This window comes from Ornithodoros turicata, chromosome 5 (genome assembly GCF_037126465.1).
Source record: "Ornithodoros turicata isolate Travis chromosome 5, ASM3712646v1, whole genome shotgun sequence".
Lineage (NCBI taxonomy): Eukaryota > Metazoa > Arthropoda > Arachnida > Ixodida > Argasidae > Ornithodoros > Ornithodoros turicata.
Genome location: NC_088205.1, coordinates 43,228,709 through 43,243,227, shown reverse-complemented (window position 1 = coordinate 43,243,227; position 14,519 = coordinate 43,228,709). Strand labels below are relative to the sequence as shown.

Sequence of the window (14,519 nt, the reverse complement as noted above, 5' to 3'; positions counted from 1 at the left end):
AGACACTAGAATGTATACATTTTCTATACAGTCTCTCTAATACTACCTGCCCCGAAAGATCTTATTTACGGACGTGTGTTACTTGTTTTTTGCTGTACACTTGAAGAACAACTAATACATGTGATATGTGCATGTATGAACGTGGATACAAATGCTAATAGCAATATTGTGACTTATCACTTCAGGCAACGTGAACATTTACCGTTTAGTACTTTTTAATGTTGCACGAACTGCTGCTTCTACACTGTCAGGGGAAAAGGTATAAAAAGCGTATGTATAAAACAGGTAAACCAGGGCGGAAGTACCATTTTTGTACCTATTTCAACTGTCTATACCATCGTTTAAACCAAGTGTAACTCACTGATCGCTGTAGCTAATCGTATAGTACGGGGCTAGCTCCATGCATGCGCAACGTGCAGCACCACATTAATTTGGTGTGGAGATTGTGATAGTCTAGTTCGAGTAATTTGAATAAGAAACACAGTCCTTAATGCAGTAATATATTAAGAAGTTGGAGGAAATGTTTTTAGTGACTGTTATTCGCTACCGAAATAACAATCTATGCGTGCTCTCCTCGGGTGGTGACCGAAATAAACCGTCCAAAATAAATCGTGCCGAAATAAACGGTGTTAATATAAATCCTAGTAATACTCCCACGGTTTTCAAAATCCCTCTACCGGCGAGAAAACCATCGCCAGCTATCCCGACACCGAGTGCCGGTCGCCCATAGCAACAGCGGTGGTGGCCCGCACCCTGCGCCGACGGGAAACGCAGCCGGCAAGTCGGCAATAAGAATGATTTTCTAGTTTCTATACAGGACCTATAGATAATCTATCTATCGTATCTAGTGTCTTGTGCATAGGAACTAGATAAAAGCTGTATAGGGTTTTTAACTGGTAAACTCTATACACATTCTATACAGGATTCAGGAACTATATAGAATGTATACATTTTCTATACGGTCTGTATAGAGCTAATACTAGGCGCCGAAAGGTCTTATTTACGCGCATGTTTTACTTGTTTTTTGCTGTACATTTGAAGAACAACTAATACACGTGATTTGTGCATGTATATGGACATAGATACAAATGCTCATAGCAATATTGTGACTTATCACTTCAGGCAACGTGAGCATTTACCGTTTAGTACTTTTTAATGTTGCACTTGACGAACTGCTGCTTCTACACTGTCAGAGGAAAAGGTATAAAAAGCGTATGTATAAAAAAGGTAAACCAGGGCGGAAGTACCATTTTTGTACTTATTTCAACTGTCTATACCAATCGTTTAAACCAAGTGTAACTCACTGAGAGCAGTAGCTAATCGTATAGTACGGGGCTGGCTCCATGCATGCGCAACGTGCAGCACCACATTAATTTGGTGTGGAGATTGTGCTGAGTTAGTTCGAGTAATTTGAGTAATAAACACAGTCCTTAATGCAGTAATATATTAACCAGTTGGAGCAAATATTTTTAGTGACTGTTATTCGCTACCGAAATGACAATCTATGCGTGCTCTCCTCACCCGTGTGGTTGCATCTCGAGCTAGGACGGCTCCACATGTGGCCTAGCCATTTCGTTGCGTGTTCTACCAGTATCTGTTCTTCTGCAAACACGTCACAGGCTTGTGCGTGTGCAAGTGTTCGGTTTGTTTTTCTTTTCTTTTTTTTTTTCGGCACGCAGTGGGTGGGATGTGGCGGTAAAATAAGTGGAATGCTCCTGGTTTTTGAAATACAAAAGAAGATTATCGAGCTTCTGCCATCGGCTAGGCGGCACAAACAATGCGTAGTCAACCAGTTGTCGAAGCTGTATCGAAAATGAAACGAGATTCTATTCATATTGTATACGACTTGTAATATGCTCTCCAATTCCTACCTAATATTGTTTCTAGTTTCTATAAAATATCGTTTCCAGCTTCTATTCAAATTTGCTATCCCGTTTGTATCTGTTTCTATCACCAATTATTGAAAGGAACCACACTGAAGCCAGATCAATGCTGTATACACTCTCTATTCAGGATTAATGCTCTCATTCTATGTTCTTGTTTACAAACTCTATACAATCTAGAAAACTTTTTTTATAAGGACCACATTTAAACAGGAAATCTCCGACCGAAGCTTCTTGATTTCAAGGATGTTCTTTAAAGATGCATACTTCTTTGGCATCGAAAAAGACGGTACTTCTTTTTCGATAAAAAACGGCAATATATTTCCTAGTGGTGTACTTTTGTGTTCAGAACTCAGAACTATATAAATGACCTCTTTTCTGTGCTGTTCTGTTCGGTCCGGAATCGCTTAACGTTTTTGATTGTTGAAGAAAATTGATCTTTACCCACATAATGGAGTAGAAATTGGTAATCCCAACTGTCGCCATTGCTTCATAACCATGCACATGGGAAGGTCCCGCAGTTGTGACAACCCATCGGCCGGGGCAGACGAAGACCACGACGGCCACTGTTTGAGGCTTCTACACTTCACCTCTCATCCCCTCGGCACGGTAGGTAACACCTTAGGACTGGGGGCCGTGGTTCGCGGAGGCGCCACTCACTAAACTTCAGCAAACGCTCATGCCCCTGCGGGGTGTCCCCGGAGGATTCTGACGTCGCGGACGCTTCGTCAATATCCCCGACTTCCGGTGAACATCAGAGCCCCACTATTACTGACGACACAGTATCTTCCACGAACTCTGATGTCCGGCTACCATTCGTACGACCTCCGGACGTAACACACGGGTACAACCTACAACCACAATCGTCTCGTCGCAGGCCGTACTGTTGTCGCAGCATGAGTACATCTTATGGCGAATTCCATCGGAAGAGCACATTTTTCCCCGCGCTGAGTGGCGTAGTTTAAGTGCGTGCTTCCGGCGGGGTTGTTCCTCAATAGAATGCTAGCACTAGTTCAAGACGCGACGCACGCTCTGCGCATAGCGCGTGACCCGTGTGCTTGCTCGGGTTTGTTCTGGAATCGCGCCGTATAATTTGAAGTACACGCAGCGGGACGCGCTATGTTTCCAATGTTAGAGAGACGCACGACAGTCTGCACGACACACGAGAGAAAAGCCGGCCACACTTATCGCGGGCATGCCTCTTCTCCTCTGTCGCGCTCCGCTGGCTTTGCCCCAAGGAATCGCTGGGTCAAAAACTATTGCTCCTTGGGGCAAATGTGTTGCCCCTACCCTGCCACGGAACATTCAATGCCTGACCCGGTTCTCCCAATGGAACAGTTTTTGCCCCTTCCCGGGGGAAGAAAAATTTGACCCAGCTCTGCCAATGGAATACGACATTAGTTTCAAGGGGATAGTCTATAGCAGAAGACGACGACAGCCATGCGATCACGTCGTTCACGCCACGGACACTTTGGATTTGGGCACGGACCTGAACGGAGCGCTCGTAAGCTTCGAGGAGGTCTCTGATCCGCTACGCATGCATCGTACGAACAAGAGCAATATTCAGAATAAACGTAAATTCACATTGTTGTGATGGTCAGGACTTTGGTGCGTTAACCATTGTTTCACCTCGTGGCACAACACTCGAATATTGCGACAGAAAGATGAACACAATAAAACTTAAGTAGAGTGATGTGTGACACTCAACACTCGCGTTGATTGAGGTAGTTTTAAACCTTCAGGTGGCATAACGAACATATTTTCTTATCGCACGTCACAGTTGCAAGACATCAATGTTGGTTTAACGAAGAGTATGTTGTCTTTCAGGGTTGAAAGTAGGGACAAAAATAAGCATCAACAATTCGTTTTTGACCACGAGACAATCTTATGCTAACATTAATATGGCTAAAATGAAGCGTGCGGGCATCGAATCATTTATGTGGTGATGCGATCAGATGTGACAGAAGGAAACTCACGGAGAGCTCCTGAAATTCTTGCCAACAGCGCTGCCGTCTGTCAGGTTCATACTAATAAATCCGAAGTGGTAGTTGAGCTTGTCCCAGTTGTTGCGGTCACGGAATTCCTCCAAGTTGATCACTTTCCTCAAGTCCCCGTTCCGAAGTCCAGTTGCCAGAGTGTCGATGTATGTCAGCTGAGGGTATTCTTGGTCATCGCTATGGAAATGCGACAGCCATCACGTTGCATTATTTATAAGCAAAATAACAGCATGCAACTCAAACACACTAACATCACTCTGCTGCCGTTAAGCAAAATTTCAAGGGTGTCATTTCTTCACACAACCAGGAAGAAACGTGACCAAGAAACTCTGTTGCATACTGAGTGAATCGGCGCAGGAGTAGGTTCTGATTTGGCAGTTTTTGCATACGAAGCGGTCAAATCTAAGCTCAGCAATACTCGAACGGAATATAGTGCAGTTAGCTTATCGTGTTTTAGGAACCATTGTCTTGAACATTTTCCATTCTGCTGCAGTTCGCGATTATGGCGAATTGTCGCGAATATTTGCGATCTGGATCACCTATTTTTGCTCCGCGGTGGCGAAAGCACATTTAACTGGTCGTTCTTGATGGGATACGCATGCTTCGGTGCATATGGAGTTGCGCTGCAAGCGCTGACTTACTAATGTAGCTGTAATTTTTGCATAAGTACTGCCATCTCCACCATGGTCTTTCATTATCTACAATTGGCACTAGGGCAGCGCCCAACCTGCTGACCGGCATCATATATATATATATATATATATGTGTGTGTGTGTGTGTGTGTGCATGTGTGCGCGCATAAGTACTTTTGAAAGTACCTTAAAATATTTAAAAAAAATTCAGGGCACCAATTTCACACAGAGGCACTACTTGAAGTGAAAGTTGAATATAGGCGGCCTGTATGGTCACTTTTGTCCCGTCACTTTTGTCCGTTGTATGGTTCATTCAAACATGCACCCTGAATGTTTCAAATACTTGCAGCAAGAGCGGAACAAGGTGATTTGGAAGCGAAAAATGTACGGCAAATTTCGAAAATTCGTGATGAACAATAGGTGTATCGCTATACAGAGGGAGCATTTCCTTCACTCTTACAAACACAAAGACAAAATGAGGTTGAAGACGTAAAATACCAAGGACTCAAACAAGTAGAAAATCAGAACGTATGCCGTACAGACAGATACGTGGGCTGTCATTACTAATTTTGAGATAAAACAGCCACTGCGCCTTACACAGGCATGTTGTACGTTTTATATCCCTTGGTGCCTTATGCTCACACTGTACAGTGCCTCCGTTGTAATGTGGATAGTAGGCAGTGTATAATGCTTTAGAGCAGCCAAGGCCCCCAAGGGGCAAGACAGGAAAATATTCTTACTTGTAGCCCCAGAGGTGCACCTGTACACTGGAAGCGTTGTTATCGATCAGCTTATGGGGATACCATTTAATATGCAACTGATCTGGTTTTTCCTCGTTGTGCTTGTTGTCATATACTTCGATGTCTTCAGCTGCAAGTTCTGGAGGTTCTAAAAAGAGTATCTCAGTTGTAAAACTTGCTTACTATCGAATGGGCACAAAAATCGCGATTGTAACAATATGCTCCACCACACCTAGTCTAAGTGGTAATATTTTTGGGCCGATAAAGTCACTTCATGGGGAAAATGAAACCAAAGACTCAAAAAGAAACAGTAAGTTTTCTCGAAGAGTTACCCTTCCCATCCTTTAGTACAAATTGAAAAAAATCGAGTCAGTCATGCCATGCGGGACGAAGGCATAACTTATGAGTATATAGAGTACCGGGTTTCCGGATTTATCAAAAACAAATGCAAAAAGAAAAGAAAACATACGCTGGTAAAATTTAACACAGTTCGGATTTATTCCCAAAAGGAGTCCCAGTAACGGGAAGTCGAGCAAGAAAAGTCATGTCCTGATGACTGCTTGACGGGATTTCTTCTCTTTGGTGTAGAGATTAGAGAGTATCATCACACTGGTCGGGCTCCCGGTCGAGCCGGTATTGACGTCAACACTGCAATGCGCAGGCGCGGAAGGACGACGAAGGCAGGGGGGTCGAAGGAGCGTACCACAACACAGCCGCCATCTTTTGGCACGGAAGGCATTGCAAAAAGAAAAGAAAAGGAGCCGAAAAACCGGGGCCCTCTACCGCCCCTATACCGGCGAAATGAAACTAGCGCTGCCATACTCCAACTCTGCTGAACAAGATGGCGACTGGCATGACTGCAACATTGCCGGTAGAAACGAAATGAGAACTTTGGTGCGTGTGTACATTTTCTTCTTGCGAGTATCTGGTTTGTCATTCAGTTATTCAAAATAATTCATTGAAGTAGATTTACACATAAGCTGTGTCGGCCTAGAGTGGCGACATGCTGCACGTGCCGCAGGGTAGGACTGCTGATAATCTACCTCTTTCCTCGTGGGGACGCGCCCTCTATCGGATCGCGCGGAGTCTGAGTTGGAGAATATCCCGTAGGGAAGTTCCGCGGTTTCGCTGGTCCCGCTGTACGCTTCATTCTGTTTGAAACACGACCGTGGTTTCATTCCAACTTTCCAGTTTCCTGCGGTTACTTCTCCCCTTGTTTGTTACCGCCTGTGATGATAGAGGAGGACGGAATTCCATTTTCGTTTCCACCGGACAAGTGACAAAAAAAATTAAAAAAATATCGGCGTGCCCTTCCGTAAGCAGCAAGGCGGCACCGTCTGTTCGTCAGGCCAACAAGGGTTGGGCCTTCTAAAAGGAAGGCTCGTGTTATGTTCCCTCGGACATCAGATGAGTCCCCAATGTGTCTAGTACGTGGAATATGTCTTCCATCAGTGAAGAAACGCCCCTACACGGTGACGGCCTCGCAGAATTTGAAAGGAACCGGCGTAATCATCGGTGCATATTGCACATGCGTGGCAGGGTAACACATTCATTTGCATCTGTGTACCCTCTGTTCACATTTAGCAAAAAAAAAAAAAAAAAAAATTGAGGCTTTTGTGAGCCTCTAAGCAAGCTCACACGGTGTAACTCCAAGCGGGGGCGGCGTGAGACAATATGCAGACGCTTATACTTCAATGCAGGGTCGTTAAAGCTACTTTTAAAATGTACCTGAGTTGCAGTTACGGACAAATTGTTTGAAAAAGTATCCGAGTGAATTACAGATGCTCCAAAAATGTACGCTTTATTTTTATTAACTTTTCGCCATTACATGGGTTCAATTAATTTTAATGCTTTCTCTTTTGCAAATTCTGGCCGGGACATTAGAACATCGCACATTACTCGTCGTCGCACAAGCCGTTACTGCGACTTTTTTTCACGGATCCCACCACGACTTGAAGTGGAAATAAAATTCATTCATTCATTCATGTACCCCAGGGGCCCTATCCTCGTCGAAGTAATCGACGTCGATCAATTTTTAGATCTCTTCTGTCATTGGTGCACAAGCGAAGAAGGCGTGAATATTAAAAGTGGTTGACACCTCTTATCAACCAATGGCCCAACGTGTTACCTTGGAAGGAAAGTGACCCGCTTTATCGGTGTTTACTCCTGAGAATCCGAAGGCCACACCTGTGATCTGCCTGCCCTGCCTTGTTGCTTCGGTTCTTTGGTGTCGGAAACGGAAAACTCTACCGGCGTAAAACTGAATTTCGTGGAAAATGCGCGAAGAAGCACGCTCGTAATTTCCTTTTTTGCTGTTTGTCATTTTTCATGACGTACAGGTGTGCAAGACAGCAGTGTTTGTGTGACACCGTTATTGTACTTGGCATTTATGACTGCGGTGATGGCAGGCAACAAAGCGATTAAACCGCAAAGGATCATGCAAAGGATCGAACGGGCAGTGTGGCGTGAGCCGTAAACGCGTTTATGAGAAATCGGTTCGTGCTTTAAAACTTGAGCTTTATTTATGAGCTTTTTTTATATATTTTTCTGTGTGTTCGTGTGCTCGATATGCGAGTTTTACTCAACAAACAGTGAACTTTAATCGATGAGTTTTTTGTGTGCACATCGCTATGTTGCAAGAACATTGATTGTACGACGCCTCTGACGACGCTTCGAAAAGCGCGCCAATCTCACACATACGAGGCGGCGATCCGCGCAGAGGAACTGTGCGATAAAGCGCGTTGTGCAGCGGTGCTTTCAATCATTATCAAACAAAAACGAAGGAAGATATGAATTTTTTGTTGTGACGAGCACATACAGACTTTATACAACACAATAAATGGAAATGCACATGCGGACTCATCACGAAACCCGTCGCCGCTCAAAGTAATCGACCCTCTTTCGCTACATTACTTTTAAGCTTTGAAACTAATCCTTTACGTCATTGTTACGTCAAGATGACGTAAGGTCACGGTCCGAGATTAGGGCCGAGAGACTGCGAAGGAAAACGAAGTATAAATTTCCATTGAAACGGGCGGGATCTAAGGGCGGAGTATTTCGTGGCAGCCCCGCCCTACAGCTTATGATGTAAAGTAATCGAGGTCGATTAGTTTTGACGAGGATAGGGCCCCATGTCTAACATTTTCTGCCTTCGCAGCTGGGATGTGTTCCAACCGATTTCCTGGGAAACCTTCGCACCGGCGGCGTCTGTTTTCCTACCAGCTAGGAAACACGTGGGTAGGAGAGTTGGATAAGCGCTCGCGCATGCACCTTGACGACGGAGCAAAAGGTAGCCGGAAATATCCGACACACCGTGCTGGAAGTAATATTTACCTCCCCCACATTGATGCTATTCAAAATGATCTGGCTTATTGCAACAGCATGTGCGAAACAACTTGTGATATGCGGTACGTTGCTTCCATTCGCGATCTGTAGTATGCTCTTGCGACACGCAAACACAATGAAACATCTTGGTTCTGTCTGCGAATTGCTGGGGAGGAGGGGGGGGGGGGTGTTACACGCTTGCTCCCCCTGAAAGCACTTTGCCTCTTCTTGAAAAAAATCCTGGGAACGCCCCTTTTATTCCATCATCGTTTTATTCCAGCATTCATCGATGCAATTATTCTAGTAGTTGGCACTTGTACGTGCCATAAAATTACATGCGCTCCTTATACAGGGGGCCTCAGGCGAGGCAGCCACCGGTATGTTCAGCGACAGCGTCGTGGTGTTCAAGAGCCAAGTCTTATACCTGATGGCGTCACTACGTGGTGGCAGAGATCGGAACCGAAACCGAACCCGAACCGAAAACCGCTAAAAACCCGTATTTTTCGCTGAACCGGAATTGAGCCGGAACTGAACCGAAATAAATTTAGGCAGTTACCAGCTCGCGAAACGGTTCAGACGTAATGTGCGTTGTAAGAGATCGGGACTGCGATTTACACGGCGGATTAAGCCGCGTTGAAAAACAAATTCGAAACCGAAACCAAACAGAACTAAAACCCAAGTGCGCGAGGTATTTCCCCCTCGCAGCAATTGCGTTTATTCAGTTGTGTTAGTTTTGAGAACGTGATGTTATGTGATGTGATAGAGGAATAAAAAAATTGGGACGTAAGTCACGACGGTCGTCCTTTTGGCAGCTGTAGGCTTCCTTGTACGCGTTTGTTGTCGTCCAGCAACCCCAAGTTTTCATTTTGGGCTGTGAAAATAACGGCCAGTCCCTGAGCAGGATGTAACAGGGTGTATACGATGAGTGAACATAGAGAGTACAGTATGCTACCGTAACGTTGCACCTGAAATGCAGATCTGTAACACGCACTGTTGTTTTGAACCACTGCTGTGTCGGCAACAACAACAGCAACAAAAGTACATTTGTGTTGTTTGAGAATCGTAAGGATGTGCTTGCTTTTAATCCATTTCAATCTGCTCAAAATTCACTTTCCTGAACCGGTTCAAGCCGATATTTTGCGCTGCTGCGGAACTGAACCCGAAGCGAACCAATATTCCTGAACCTGAACCCGAACCGAACCGGAAAAAATAACGGTTCCGATCCCTGGGTCGCTCCCTCACTTTCCCTGCAGCGCGGTAACGCAAACACAACACGACGAGCCCTCTTCGAGCACGCCATGTTTTTTTTTTTTCTGCGTGGGGTATGATATTGTTATGTATTGCCAATCGCACAGTACGGACGTGGTGGGGAGGGGGTGACGCAAAGAGCTCCCGTACCGTGTGACGCATAGTCTAGTGACGCCACTGCTTCCGGCCTCCACCAGAGAGGGAGGCAGATATCACGGTAGACTAGGCTTCCGGTAACGGTATACTAATATACTCTCTAATCGCGAGTTAACAGCCCCAGCGAGAAGGAAAGGTCACTCTCTTGACAGAATTGGCTGTACAGCAGTCGGCTGCGCGAAGCATGAGTGTAATGCGACTGAAATCAATTCTTGCTTAGAGGCAAGACGACGTTGGAGTCACGGAACAGGGTACTCTATTTGCATATTGGTTTTTCCCCTCACGGTGGACAAAAGAGCACAGATGGCTGGCATACATACTGTATACCTCTACATACTACCTTGCACCAACCGTCTCAACTTTGCCACGTGCGCTGCTCTATAGGTTCACCGAGAGTCACTTAATGAACCTCGCTCGTACTAGCTGAACATTTTTATAAAAATGGCGAAGGATAAAGGATCTGTTGCACGAGGGACGTCCGAAACAATCCAACAACATCCACAACGTCTTCGCCTTTTTTTTAACTTGCTGAATCCCAGCTTGGCATGAACGGGTCCTCTAATTATGTCTTCTGTTTTGTCAACAAATTTGACGACTCTCCTCATTCGTTCCCAAGTACCTAACAGAGTACGAGAGCGGGCGGTTATCAGTGGAATAAAACCTGCAGGCCTGCCTTCATCTGAACTGACGCCTCAGATTCCTAATCGTATCTATCACACACACAAAAAAAGTGTTAGCGTTACCGGTATGGTTATGGGAAACGTGGAAAACATAATTAATGTTGGCAAAAAAAAACTCACGAACGTAGAAGCGTCCGTAGAACATAGAGTCTCCTCGGCCGACAGACACGGTGATATCGACGTAGCCGTGGAAGAACACGGGAGGCATGAGGCATGTGGCATGATTAGCGTCACGGTAGATGGCAGGGAACCTCTGTCCAGACATGTCCTGGAACTGGCATTCAATTTTGTCGTCCGGTAACAGACAGGGACCGGTCACATTGATGAGTGTGCCTCCTAACATAGTGGCGTACCTCGGGAAAAATGTCAACCGAGGACGGGAAGTCACCAGTTTGGGCACCAGGTCTGAAAGGAAAGTCGCCGTGATCATTCACATTTAGTTGTTGCTAAGTTGGTGGCAAGTCATTGCCGAACGGCCGCTCTGAGTGGAGAATACGGTAAGTAGTAGCAAGGAGGGCGCTTTCATTAATAAATTTTGGACAAGTAAATCTTTTCGCGCGATAATTCTGGGTTTTGTAACAAATCCCGTGGAGGATCCGACAGAAAATCATAAAATGAAGGTCTTTCCCTCCAATGTATTTATGTGTTTGCATCTTCTGGGACAGAAAGGGTTATTTCCCATTTACGAGCCTTGGAATTTGGTCCTATAGTTGGTCTTAGTCAAATTATTAGTCAAGTAGAGCTTACTCTTCCAATAAACAGCGAGAATGGATTGAAATTTGTTGTAGGTTCTGTTTTTATGTCACAATCCCGAATACGAAAGCGATTCGCGTAGTTCCATGGGACTTGCGCAGCCCGCAGGTGGAAGCCAGACAGGCAGGCATCATCAGTCAGCAGCAGTACGATGCATAAACAGAGCTGTGCGCGGGTGCGAGTATATCTACAGACCCGCGCGTGATCCTTGTGTGCGGTAGAATATAACGTTTCGTAATCCGCGCGGATAAAATGCGGTTAAAACCGCGCTCCTCTGCAGTGCCAACGGATATCCGCAAACAGGCATTAGTGTCTCTGCCGACGTCCGCTATAGGGGCGCCATAATTGAGATCACGCTAGGGTGCCTCAATAATAGCTTCCTCTGCATAGAGCTACACAGAGGGAGCTAGCATTCAGGCACCCTAGATCAGGCAGTGAATCCAAAATGGTATCGATGTGTGCTATCGCTTGCATTGCCAGTTGTGTCTTTAACAGCTATTATTTGCTTATTAACTGCTGTTCCTCTAACTATTCGACAACTCTTGATCACATAACGTTCCCGACAAAAATTGTACGCTGAAAAGTAAAAAGTTTGTAAGATAACGTTTTCGACATGGAGATTTTTCTCCTAGAAATGCAATAATCGAGGGTGTGCGGTACACTCAGTATCCTGGCGGATGCGGATACACCTATTTCAACTGCTGCGGTTGCGAATGCTGTTCTTATGCGGATCTTATGGCGAATTTCAAATTTCATTTCAAATGTGGATCTATAGCGAATTCGGGTGATCATTTCGTGGCAACTTTTTTTGCCAGATCCCGAGCAGTCATGTTCGCTTGGTTAAAGCGAAGCAATCTCGTATGTTCGCGTGGCGCTTTCCGAGCGCCCGGAATTGGCTAGCTAGCACTTTTTTCGCCCGGTATCGAAACGATCGAGCAGCGGTTGCCCAACTATATCCGGTGTCGTCACATCCGCACTGCAAGGGTGGCGAGGGCCCGCATTGGCTGGAACGTCGAAGTTCACGTGGGTTAGCACCAGTGGCGTAGCCACACCTCCAAGGTAGGGGGGGCTTGATACGAAAACTCGCCCCCCCCCCCCCGCTGATCCTGGGCGCGACAACATACACATACTCGTGCACGCCGCAAAATGCGGTTCAAAAAAACAGAGCGAAAATAATTGATTTAGACGTGCACAATACGATTACATGTATAGGCTGTCATGGCCAATGAGGGGGTGTCACAAGATTGGAAGGATTTTGAAAAGCTCATACTTTGAACACCATTCAAGAGTGCTGCTTAGACGCCATGAACTGCAAGAACTTTCGCGATCGTCACACTGTCACCCCCCATATATTATTTTCTCCTCGGATTTGCACTATTTCCGTGGGTCAGTCCGTGGCAGGTAGGGGGGGCTCGAGCCCCCCTAGCCCCCCCGTGGCTAAGCCACTGGTTAGCAGATGACGAAACCCGAAGACGAGCGACCGCGATGCCCCTAGCGTGATCCAAACGGCTAAAACCGCTACATTCCTGGCACTCATGTTCGGGTGGCAACGGTCACATGAACCAGCGCAGGCAATTTCCTAGCAGTTTCCAAGCGCCAGGCCGTGTTGCCATGAAATGACCACCCGAATTTGTCATTACATGTGCGGGTAACGTGCGGTTGTGGCTTGCGAAATGGCGAAATTAAAATCGCTAAAAACAGACGAAGACACGGACACACAGATAGTCATACCGTCATGTGGATACTGTCAATCTTATCCGCGCTCGCTTCTACGAATAAGTTTAAGATGTGATATTTCGTAAGAATTCTTAAGATTGCACGATGTTGTTTTCGAAATACGATTCGGCCACGCCTGCATTCTGCTCTCATAGCGTATATGATTGATTGGCGGCCGTGCTGCTGCCGTGGCTTTTTTATGAAGAAACTTTATTCATTACAAACAAAAACATACTGCACATTTTCCACCTTAAAATGCAGCTGGGTGAAATATGGTTGATCCCCAAGAATAAGCATTTGTGTTGTTTCTTGACACATTACTTATTATATTATGTATTTTATGCAGGTAATCTGCTAATCTTACCTAATCTTAAACAGGTGCCATGCCAGATTTCTTCCTCAACCTCGAATATGTAGCGTCCCGGTAGTCCATTTCCGTTGCCGTGCTGATGCATGTTCTTCACCCGAGGTTCTTGTGAGTAAGGCAGGAACTCGTAGGCACGTGTCGTGTTTCCTGCGTTGAAGCCAATGAACGGGTTGTCGCCATTCTCGCCGTTGATGACGTCATTAACAGCAATCCAATCGATCTTCTCGTAGTTGAACATGACGTATGTCCGCCGCTCATCACTGGCTAAAACCACTTGGTATGTGTTTGTCTGGAATAATACGTACATATATGTTCACTGCAAACATGGAACACAAAAATGGGGAACTTGTTCTATTTATGACCCCGAAATAAACTTCCATGAACGCACAAGTCATCACAACTCGAAGTGATGCCTCTTGAAAATATGTTGAGTCAGTCTATGTCTCACTCAGACAATGGACGAGTCAAAATAATCACCCCCTGATGTCACAAAATGACCCTATCGTGACTGCTGGCGCTTTCTGTGAAAATGCATGTAAGCTATATCATGTGGACATCGCACGTAGACAGCGGAAGCCCTCTTATTTTGTTGTGGTTATCCGTGTATCCTGAAGAATGTTTTATATGAAGCGTTTAAGGCCGTGCGCGAATGGGATTTTTCCATTCGCTGTCCGCCTTTGCGTACACAAATCCCCATCCGCAGTCTTGGCTCACTTTCATAACCGCATCCGCACCGCAAAGTGGAACTCTTCATTCAATATACACAATCCGCGTCGTCCACAAAACGTTCAGGATGCACATAAGAATCAAGCAAGCGATGTGCTATGAACTGCGACCGGTCTCCATATAATTGTTCATTTTATGTACTTATTTAATTTCGTGTTAGTGCCGCGAAGCAACTGTGGCTATGAGCGGCGTACAGACGTGGACAGATGGAGAGAGGACAGCAGGAAGGAGAGGGGGACAGGGAGTTAGTATGCCTCGTGGGCCGACATTCGTCTGGAAAGTCTCCGGAAAACCCAG

General features: G+C 45.7%; 1 protein-coding gene across 3 annotated transcripts in view; it reads right to left on the bottom strand.

The window, feature by feature from the left end:
- Window positions 1–14,519, bottom strand: part of LOC135394410 (protein mesh-like) — a 159,434-nt gene that overhangs the window by 95,142 nt on the left and 49,773 nt on the right. For all 3 annotated transcript variants that reach the window (XM_064625139.1, XM_064625141.1, XM_064625140.1), the window contains 4 exons: window positions 13,494–13,785; window positions 10,781–11,065; window positions 5,253–5,400; window positions 3,860–4,057 (listed from right to left, as the gene is read on the bottom strand). In XM_064625139.1, the coding sequence (XP_064481209.1) occupies window positions 3,860–4,057; window positions 5,253–5,400; window positions 10,781–11,065; window positions 13,494–13,785 (923 nt within the window). The remainder of the gene's footprint in view (window positions 1–3,859; window positions 4,058–5,252; window positions 5,401–10,780; window positions 11,066–13,493; window positions 13,786–14,519) is intronic.